The sequence below is a fragment of the Anguilla rostrata genome, chromosome 4 (genome assembly GCF_018555375.3).
Source record: "Anguilla rostrata isolate EN2019 chromosome 4, ASM1855537v3, whole genome shotgun sequence".
In the NCBI taxonomy this organism is placed as follows: Eukaryota; Metazoa; Chordata; class Actinopteri; order Anguilliformes; family Anguillidae; genus Anguilla; species Anguilla rostrata.
The window spans coordinates 65,847,585-65,856,843 of record NC_057936.1 but is presented as its reverse complement, the minus strand read 5'-3'; the positions used below and the strand labels follow the sequence as shown (position 1 = coordinate 65,856,843).

The following is a 9,259-nucleotide window of genomic DNA, read 5'->3' as shown; positions in this document are numbered from 1 at the left end:
ACTTCATTCATCCTGTGCCCCCACAGAAAAACACACACAAAGCAAGCACATTACTAGAATCTTTACTTCTACTCTTCAATACTATTAATCAACACCCCTAGGAACATTACACCGATTTTGACTGAAAGCACAAATAAAAAATAAAAAAATGCATTTAGCACACCCATTATCCCTGAAGCAGTAGCACATTCTGAATGTGCACAGTGTGAAGATTGTCAGTTTAGTGTCAAAGGTGGGGATGGATTGGAGCCAACATGGAACGCCAGGATGACAGAGGAGCCAAAATGGCCGCTTAATTACCGAGAGCTTCGCAGGTCTTTTCAAACCACCGACCACGGGGGTCAGACTCCAGTGCTGGAGGACCAGCGTATTTCAGCACTAAAGTGCTTCATTCAAGTTTAATAAAGTCCACAAAGCTTGTTTCCAAAGCCTATATGAGCTGTTGATGGACACCTGTGGGTATCTGAGTCCCTCTAGGGGCTCATTCTAATCGCTTATTTTATCCGACCTCATCTCCTTGGTCCTTGATTGACCTGGCAATCGATTGAGGTCCATCTATAAGGACCTTATAACCCGTTAAATGCTCCTTGAGGGAGGGAGAGGCTCCCAAAGATGCTTGAGGAAGGAAACCTCCTTTGTGGAAGTATTTATTTCGGACCGAGAGACGTATAATTGTTTGAACCTGCGGATACACCTCTCTCCATCTGTAACTGACGTGGCTCCAAACCGACGCTCGACTGACCGTTTGCCTAGTGCACGTTTCTTCAATTCATCCGTCCTCGCGTCCTTTCCTTGCGTCCTCCGTTTGGGTGGAGGTAAGGAAGCAAGGAAAGGACGCAAGGAGGTAAAACAAGCGGTTGGAATGAGCCACCAAAGCTTGAGCTGGACATCCCTGGTCTAGCACGATGGTTTCCGCTCGCAGGTGCTTCATTCCGCGTTTCCCGAACCTCCATTCCGTTTGTCACATTCTGTCCTTCGCTCTTCTTCTGTGGTACTGGAGAGTCCCGCCTCCGTCCTCCTAACCCACCGACGCCGTCCAATCGGGCGACAGGACCTTCACTTGCGGGCCGTGTCATAGTTGGCGACAAACCAATCGCAGGTCTCCTTGACAGCTGGAATGGGAGGGGTCGGAGTGGGAGTGGGGAGTCGGGAGTCAGGGTGGGTGGGGGGAGACGGGTGAGGATTTCTGCAGGTTTATTTGCAGTGCAGTGGTCAGGACTGTTTTAAGTAGTGAGTAGTAAAAGAGTGCTGGGCATGTGTTCTCCACCCCCACTACACTATGCCCCGCCCCAATACACTCTGCCCCGCCCCCACTAAACTATGCCCCACCCCCAATACACTCTGCCCCGCCCCACTACACTATGCCCCGCCCCCACTACACTCTGCCCCGCCCCCATACACTATGCCCCGCCCCCACTACACTCTGCCCCGCCCCCATTACACTAATCCCGCCCCACTACACTATGCCCCGCCCCCAATACACTCTGCCCCGCCCCCATTACACTAGGCCTGCCCCCACTACACTCTGCCCCGCCCCATACACTCTGCCCCGCCCCACTAAACTATGCCCCACCCCCAATACACTATGCCCGGCCCCAATATTCTGCTCTGCAGGGCCCTGCTACATTCTGCCCCACCCCCTCTACACTCTATCCCACCCAGCCCCCCGTCCCGCCCCGCCCCACCCTGCTCTGCCCGCCCGGCGCCTGACCTGGGAGAAGGGGTGAAGGGAACTCGGAGCTCTGACCTTGGGAGAAGGCGTAAGGGACTCGGAGCTCTGACCTGGGAGAAGGGCGTGAAGGGGAACTCGGGGAGCTCTGACCTTGGGAGAAGGGCGTGAAGGGGAACTCGGGGAGCTCTGACCTTGGGAGAAGGGCGTGAAGGGGAACTCGGGGAGCTCTGACCTTGGGAGAAGGGCGTGAAGGGGAACTCGGGGAGCTCTGACCTTGGGAAGGTGAAGGGAACTCGGGAGCCGACTGGAAGGCGTGAAGGGGAACTCGGGAGCTCTGACCTTGGGAGAAGGGCGTGAAGGGGAACTCGGGAGCTCTGACCTTGGGAGAAGGGCGTGAAGGGGAACTCGGGGAGCTCTGACCTTGGGAGAAGGGCGTGAAGGGGAACTCGGGAGCTCTGACCTTGGGAGAAGGGCGTGAAGGGGAACTCGGGAGCTCTGACCATGGGAGAAGGGCGTGAAGGGAACTCGGGAGCTCTGACCTGGGAAAGGGCGTGAAGGGGAACTCGGGGAGCTCTGACCTTGGGAGAAGGCGTGAAGGGGAACTCGGGAGCTCTGACCTGGGAGAAGGGTGAAGGGGAACTCGGGGAGCTCTGACCTTGTGGAGAAGGGCGTGAAGGGGAACTCGGGGAGTGTAGCGTGGGAGTGTGTGCGTGTGTGGGTCTGTGCGGTACTGCTGTGCCGTTGTGCGTGCTGTGCAGCTGCCCGAGTTGGGAGGAGCTGCAGGGGTGTGAGTGTGTGGTGTGTGTGTGTGTGGTCGTGTGTGTGTGTGTGTGTGTGTGTGTGTGTGTGTGTGTGTGTGTGTGTGTGTGTGTGTGTGTGTGTGTGTGTGTGTGTGTGTGTGTGTGTGTGTGTGGTGTGTGTGTGTGTGTGGTGTGGTGTGTGTGTGTGTGTGGTGTGCGTGTGGTGTGTGTGTGTGTGGTGTGTGTGTGTGTGTGTGTGTGTGTGTGTGTGTGTGTGTGTGTGTGTGTGTGTGTGTGTGTGTGGTGTGTGGTGTGTGTGTGTGTGTGTGTGTTTTGTGTGTGTGTGTGTGTGTGGGTGTGTGTGTGTGTGAGTGTGTGTGTGTTCCACTTTTGAAAGGATACAACAATCTGGCCTTTGAAACCGAGAGCGTCGACGACACACTCCGCAGCTTCCTTTATAGAGACCTCATCCTCTTCCCCCACTGAGTAACAGAGCAGCAGAGTCAGGGACACACACACACACACACACACACACACACATTAAGATGTCACACACTCACCTGACAGTATTATAGGGTCGATCTCATCGTATTCTCTGAGCACCCAGAGGAACAGACGAGCCAGGTCCTGACAAGACACACACACGAAAGACACACAAATTACACACTTACACTGTAATTCTCCCTTCTACACACCAACATTTTGACAAAAACTACAACCACAAGAGCCATGTCAAAAGACCGTGGGACTCTGGTTCTGGAGAACTGCACTGCTTCACTGACTCCCAGCACAGAGCGGCCGATTGCTCACTCCAGCTTGGCTTTTCGGGCCTGAATCGGTCACCAGTTTTGAGATACTTAATTAGATACAATGCATATCTCACCAGAGACAGTGAGTGTGCAACCAAGACCTGACTGCAGCAGGAGCTGCTTTTCCAGTGCCGTCAGGCAGGGGGCAGCAGTGAGACACACTCACCAGAGAGTAGATGAACTGCCTTCTTGGGGTGCCAGACCCCCAGACCTGCAGAGGGGACCCCTGCTCTGATAGGGACAAACAGAGAGGGTCAAGGACTGTTTGTGTGTTTGTACACACGCATATATGTGTGTGTGTGTGTGTGTGTGTGTGTGTGGGCGTGTGTTTGTGTGTGTGTGCATGCGTTTGTTTGTGTGTGTGTGTGTTACTCACTTTGTGCGGTGTAGGCCTTGTGTATGAGTCCAGGAAGCACGTGCCCGTCAGCGATGTTGAAGTTGTCATGGGGACCAAACACATTGGTGGGAATTACAGCCGTGAACCGACGGCCATACTGCTGAAAATACCCCCTTTACCCCACACACCACACGCACACACACACACGCACACACATACACACGCACAAGCACACAAACACATGCATGCACACACAGGCACACGCACGCACAAACACACACACACACAGTTAGCTAAATGATAAAGAAAGCTCCTGAAAGTTTAACTTTTATTATTTATACTTCCACCAGCAGCAGTACCTGTTCTGCACGTCAATCATCCTCTTGGCGTAGGAGTACCCGAAGTTAGATTGGTGAGGGGGGCCATTGTGGATCTACAGGAACAACCAGACAGTGGGACGGACAGTCAGTGAAGCCCCGCCCCTTTCAGAGTCAGCGCCCCAAAAACCCCACCCCCTTTCAGCACCCCAACCAATCCCACCACTAACCCCGCCCCCTTCATGACATCATCGGCATCATAGCCTGCCTCTTCAAGCTCCGCCTCTTTCCTCACCATGCTCTCATCGATCGGGTAGGTGGTCTTGTCGGGGAAGATGCAGGTGGACAGGCAGGACACCACCTTGACCACGCCCATCTCGTGAGCCGTCTGCAGCACGTTGTCATTGATGTGAACGTTGTTCCTCTGAGCAGACAGACAGACAGACAGACAGGCAGACAGACAGACACAGTCAGGTCAATTTGCAAGTCACAACATGTAAGGCACACATGCAATGTGAAACTAACAGAAATGAGTAAAGAAAGCGGATAAACTAGAAATGAACGAAAGCCGCGAAGACAGCTCCTTCGCCCGCTAGTCTCTGCCCACAACTCTGCATCCCAGCGGCCAGAGCCGATTACCCAGAAGTCCAGGTTCTGGCGCATGTTCCGGAACAGCCCCCCCACCATGGCCGCCAGGTGGATCACGTGGGTGGGGCGGTGCTTCTCGAACACGGCCCGCGTCTCCGCCGCATCGCTGTGTCAAAAAATGTTTTTTTTTTTTAATTTACAAAAGCCTGAAAAACTGGGTCATCGGTCACGTGCCATCTTTCGCTGGGAGTCAAACCCGCAAACCCCCCCCCCCCCCGGGCCGCAGCGCCGCCCTGCTGGCACACTCACGTCAGGTCGGCGTCCCGCGAGGAGAGGAACGTCCACCGCTCGCCGTCCCGAGCCCCGCCCTCCTCGCTCACCACGCGCTCGATCGCCCGGCCCACCAGGCCGGTCCCGCCTGTCACCAGCACCCGCATCGGCCCCGCCCCCGATTCCATCTGCACCTGGCGGGGGGGAAGAGACGCGGGACAGGTTTCGGTTTTGGAGAGGAATGGGTGCGGAGGAGGGGCGGGGCTACATCAACAAGAGGGCGGGGCTACATAGGGAAGGGGGTGAGACTGGAGTTGGGACAGAATGGGGGGGCCATTCATTCTGACCGACAAGTATATTTATCATTACAAGGAAAGCCAGCAATGCGAAAAACATTTGTGCACTTTTGACATATATTCATCCGTTCACAAAACTCGTACTGGAGACAGATTTGTTCATCTGTCACTGAGACAAATAAATGTTAATAAAAAAATTGATAAAACAGCCCTAAGCGAACTGAAAATAAAAAGCAAGTAAATGGTGTCCTAATTTTATGGGAAAGTAAATCCGCATGAATGTAATTAAATTCGTCAGCGCAAAAAATTACAGGTGTATTACAAAACTACCGACAGTCCTGGACAGAGTCTGATTCAGCACTAAATCTTAACCATCCTGTTTAGGGTTATCCACGGTCCAAGTTAATACATAGTGTTGCTATTTCATTGTCATTTAAATACTGATAGCATTTGTCCTGACAAATTTAACTGGCTAACACGGCTCGACCTGTTGATCGGTTAAACCATCAAGCAAACTTGCTAGTTAGCTAACAGCTAAAGTACAAATAAAGTGCAAATAAAGTAACACGGTTTTGACTTGCCAGTCATGGCACCACTGACCGCAGCTTGCAAGCCAACTTCAACAGCGAACTATTGTTAGCAATAGCCATCGTCATGTCAACTGACACTGCCCCAGCTCCACAATTAACAGTTAATGTTAATTATTACAAAACCGCAAAAAAAGCTTGTTCTAACTTACCCTTCACGCATACAAAAAAAGCACAAAGCCCAGGATCTTTCTCTTTATAAACGATACTGTCCTTCCGGATGTGCAACACTAACGACGCCTTACTCAAACAACTCGAGGCACGTTTCGAGAGCTAAGAACCGCAAAGGCGCTTGGGTACTGTAGGTTAATTTTCCCACAGCCGACAATGCGGCCGGAAAGAAAGTGGCGGTCACGTGACGGACCGCGGCGATTGTCACGTGACGGACAAGCTATGGCGGCTTTCATGGAGCAGGGCGTGCAGATGGAGTTTCCCTGGAACCGGCTGCGGGTTCTGGAGCTGATCGACCTGTACAAGATCGAGGACGTGCTGTGGAACATCAGCAACCGGGACTACCACAACAAGGCGATGAGACAGGCCGCGCTCGTCCGCCTGAGCGCGAAGCTCGCCGCGCCCGGTGAGTGTGGGAATTGCCGCCGCAAACGTAAACATCACCGCACTGCTGTGTCTCTAGCTCAGTTTGCACGCGGACAGAACCGCGACAACCAGCGCAGCATGTTTTAAATTATTACCACCTCTTTCGCTTGTTACTTTACTTTAGCGGTACATATGTCAATGCATAGCCGGACAGCTAACATTAACTAGCATGCCTAGCTGCGCCACAATGTAGCATAATTCATATAGCATAATGTGTCGGGAAGTGGGCTCGTAACTTAAAGGTTGCAGGTTTGATTCCCGGATGGGACACACTGTTGTATCCTTGCGCAAGGTGCTTAATCAGAACTGCTTCGGTTCGTGTAAGTAGATGCCAGCTATGTAGAAAAACGCAGAAGTGCTGCGTATGTGTGTCTGCTACCTTACATTGAATAAAAATAATCCCCTATTTTTCCTGCGTGCCTTGTTTACCCTGGTTTTTATTTATTTATTTTACTGCTAACCAGCTAAAAGGGTTTAAGTCATTTGGCTCAGGCCTGATGGGGAAGTCAAGATTTAAGTTCGGGTTTTAATTTTGGCCGAAAGGTCACCAAAGGTCCGTCTGCCTGACTCTCGCTCGGTCCGTCGCTCGGTCCGTCCTTCCGTCCGCAGTGCACGAGGTGAACAAGAAGCTGATGAACCTGCGCACGTACTACAGCAAGGAGCTGGCCAAGGTGAAGCGCTCGCGCGTCCGCGCGGCGGCCGCCGGGGGCGGGGAGGTCTACCGCTCGCAGTGGCCCTACTTCCACTTCATGGACCACTTCCTCAGCCCGCACGTGGTGCCCCGCAAGTCCCACACACAGGTGAGCTCTTCATCATCGTCATCATCAGCGTCGTCATCACCATCACCGTAATAATGATGATGATGATAATAACTGGCTGTGAGAAAAGGAATTTTAAAGCTGTAATGTAAATGAAATCATAACCGCAGTCTTTTTCTCTCATTCCATCTCTCTCACACACATACACAATCACACACTCCTATACACACACTCTCACTCTCTCCTGCACATACATAATCACACACACCCTCTCCTACACACACACACACACACACACACACACACACACTCATGCTGCAGGAGCTGAGGGAGGAGAACGGTGAGGTGGAGGTGGAGCTGGAGGGAGAGGTGGAGCAAACGGAGGCCCTAAGCCCTGTGGTGATCAGCCCTGCCCCACCCACTCCTCCTCCTCCGCCCCTCCCCGCCCCCGGCCCCGCCCCCGGCCTGAGATGGAGCCTGAGCTCTTTCCCGGAGGTTCGGGTGGCCCGGAGGCGGGCCGTGGAGACCCCGCCCCTGTGCGGCGGTGTCGGCGGTGCGAAGCGCCACAGGGAGGACCTGCTCCTGCGCGAGGCCGTGCGGGCCTACAAGACCACCGCGGCGACCGCCTCCCTCGCCCCCGCCCCCCTGGCCCCCGCCGCCCCGCCCCCTCCCACGGCCCCGCCCCCCGCCCCGCCCCCGCCTCGGGAGGACGTGGACGACGTGTTCGGCAGGCACGTGGCCAATGAGCTGCGGCTGGTGGGGGACCTGCGCGCCAAGCAGTACGCCAAGCTGCAGATCCAGAACATTCTGTTCCAGGCGCAGTTCGGCCTGTCCTCCCCGTTCCCGTCGTCCGCTGGACCCCCCTCCCCCGACGGCCTGCCCCTGGACACAGAGCTCCCCCCGGACCCTGCCTTCCTGCACCTGCAGATGCCTTCCTCCTCCTCCTCGTACCCCCACACGGACAGGGGGAACCCCTCTCTGCAGGTGCTGAAGAGCAGCCCACGATCTCTGGAGCCCTCAGAGTAATACCCACCTTCCTCCACCAGAGGGCGCTGCTCAGAGTAATACCCACCTTCCTCCACCAGAGGGCGCTGCTCAGAGTAATACCCACCTTCCTCCACCAGATGGCGCTGCTCGGAGTAATAGCCACCTTCTTCCGCCAGAGGGCGCTGCTCAGAGTAATACCCTCCTTCCTCCACCAGAGGGCACTGATCAGAGTAATAGCCACCTTCTTCCACCAGAGGGTGCTGCTGTGTGGCGCTGGGACAGGTGACAGGTGTCGTGAGCTGCTTCTGAAATGGTGGAGGGCAGTTTGACGCCACGTGCGGGCGGACGGATCTGGAAAACACGCTACAGAGATTCGCCAGAACCTGATTCTACTCATCATGGTCCTGAGGTGTATCACTGAGTGTGTCGTACGCTCCACACATCCCCCAAACCAGAGTCTGCCACTGGCCACTGGCACTTCTTTCATGTCACAGAGAGGTCCTGCCGTTGAAGCAAATTTAGGGCTTCTCTGTTGGGGTACATTCACAAGCGTTGCTGCTGGATTCTTACCTTGGCAGGGTAACGAGGACATGCGGTGTCATTGACGCGAGGCATCTCACTAACTTCAGCTGCTTGAGTGCTAATTGCTCCCCCTTGTGGAGAGTCTTCGGCCTGCTAAAGGTGAGAGATTGAGTGAGTGAATGTGTGAGTGAGTGAGTTAGTGAGTGAATGCGTGACTGAGTGTGTGTGAGAGAGAGTGTGAGTGACTCGAGTGTGTGTGTGTGTGAGTGAGTGAACGAGTGAGTGAGTGACGAGATACAAGTCAGGTCTGTGAGCAGCTTCTCATCTGAAATACGGAGCTGGAGGTCTGTTGGTCTCCAGCATGTAGCCCTGCGTCTCCCAGCAGCCCTCTGTCAGGCCTGCAGACGCTTCGCGTGTGAACCGTGCGCTGAACCGAGACGATGCACGCGCTGGCGTGCCCGGCCGTTTCACCCTCTCAGTCGCCTCTCGCTGGGACTTTCTCATTAACACGCGGGCAACACAGTGTCCCCTTCCCTGCAGTCCACGTGTTTGTCTTAGCTAAAGACGTCTGTCGCCGGTGGCGTGCGGTGGAACGAAGGGCAAGGTTCGCTCGTAGAGTAGCGGTGTGCTGAGTGTGGGTCAGCTGAAGATTTCTTCTGTGTCTGGTCTCAGGACACTGACAAATTCAGCTTTCTTCATTTTCACCGGACCTTTGAGAGTACTGTCATCCAAAAGTGTAAACACTGCAGAAATAAACAGTTTGTAGAAATTGGGTCACA

At 54.3% G+C, this 9,259-nt stretch overlaps 2 protein-coding genes across 2 annotated transcripts; one reads left to right on the top strand and one right to left on the bottom strand.

The window, feature by feature from the left end:
• Positions 1–46: 46 nt before the first annotated feature.
• Positions 47–5,918, bottom strand: LOC135254175 (GDP-L-fucose synthase-like). Its single transcript, XM_064334156.1, has 12 exons — positions 5,769–5,918; positions 4,773–4,927; positions 4,515–4,629; positions 4,171–4,299; positions 3,918–3,991; positions 3,598–3,731; positions 3,388–3,452; positions 2,973–3,039; positions 2,404–2,894; positions 2,012–2,289; positions 1,905–1,945; positions 47–1,112 (listed from the first exon to the last, which is right to left on the bottom strand). The coding sequence occupies exons 2-12, from the start codon at positions 4,919–4,921 to the stop codon at positions 1,057–1,059; spliced, it is 1,599 nt and encodes a 532-aa protein (XP_064190226.1). The 5' UTR covers positions 4,922–4,927; positions 5,769–5,918; the 3' UTR covers positions 47–1,056.
• A 33-nt stretch (positions 5,919–5,951) lies between these two features.
• LOC135254228 (SH3 domain-binding protein 1-like) lies at positions 5,952–9,253 on the top strand. Its single transcript, XM_064334366.1, has 3 exons — positions 5,952–6,193; positions 6,823–7,013; positions 7,293–9,253. Exons 1-3 carry the CDS (start codon positions 6,010–6,012, stop codon positions 7,995–7,997), a joined length of 1,080 nt encoding a protein of 359 aa, XP_064190436.1. The 5' UTR covers positions 5,952–6,009; the 3' UTR covers positions 7,998–9,253.
• The last annotated feature ends 6 nt before the right edge of the window (positions 9,254–9,259 follow it).

Bases quoted from the DNA above. Each gene is read 5' to 3' on its own strand.
- LOC135254175 (XM_064334156.1), bottom strand. From the start codon at position 4,921: ATGGAATCGGGGGCGGGGCCGATGCGGGTGCTGGTGACAGGCGGGACC. The intron at 3,732-3,917 runs GTACTGCTGCTG...TGTGGGGTAAAG, and splicing joins ATGATTGACGTGCAGAACAG to GGGGTATTTTCAGCAGTATG. The intron at 1,113-1,904 runs GTCAGAGCTCCC...CTCCCATTCCAG, and splicing joins CTTCACGCCCTTCTCCCAAG to CTGTCAAGGAGACCTGCGAT.
- LOC135254228 (XM_064334366.1), top strand. From the start codon at position 6,010: ATGGCGGCTTTCATGGAGCAGGGCGTGCAGATGGAGTTTCCCTGGAAC. The intron at 6,194-6,822 runs GTGAGTGTGGGA...TTCCGTCCGCAG, and splicing joins CGCGAAGCTCGCCGCGCCCG to TGCACGAGGTGAACAAGAAG. The intron at 7,014-7,292 runs GTGAGCTCTTCA...CTCATGCTGCAG, and splicing joins CCCGCAAGTCCCACACACAG to GAGCTGAGGGAGGAGAACGG.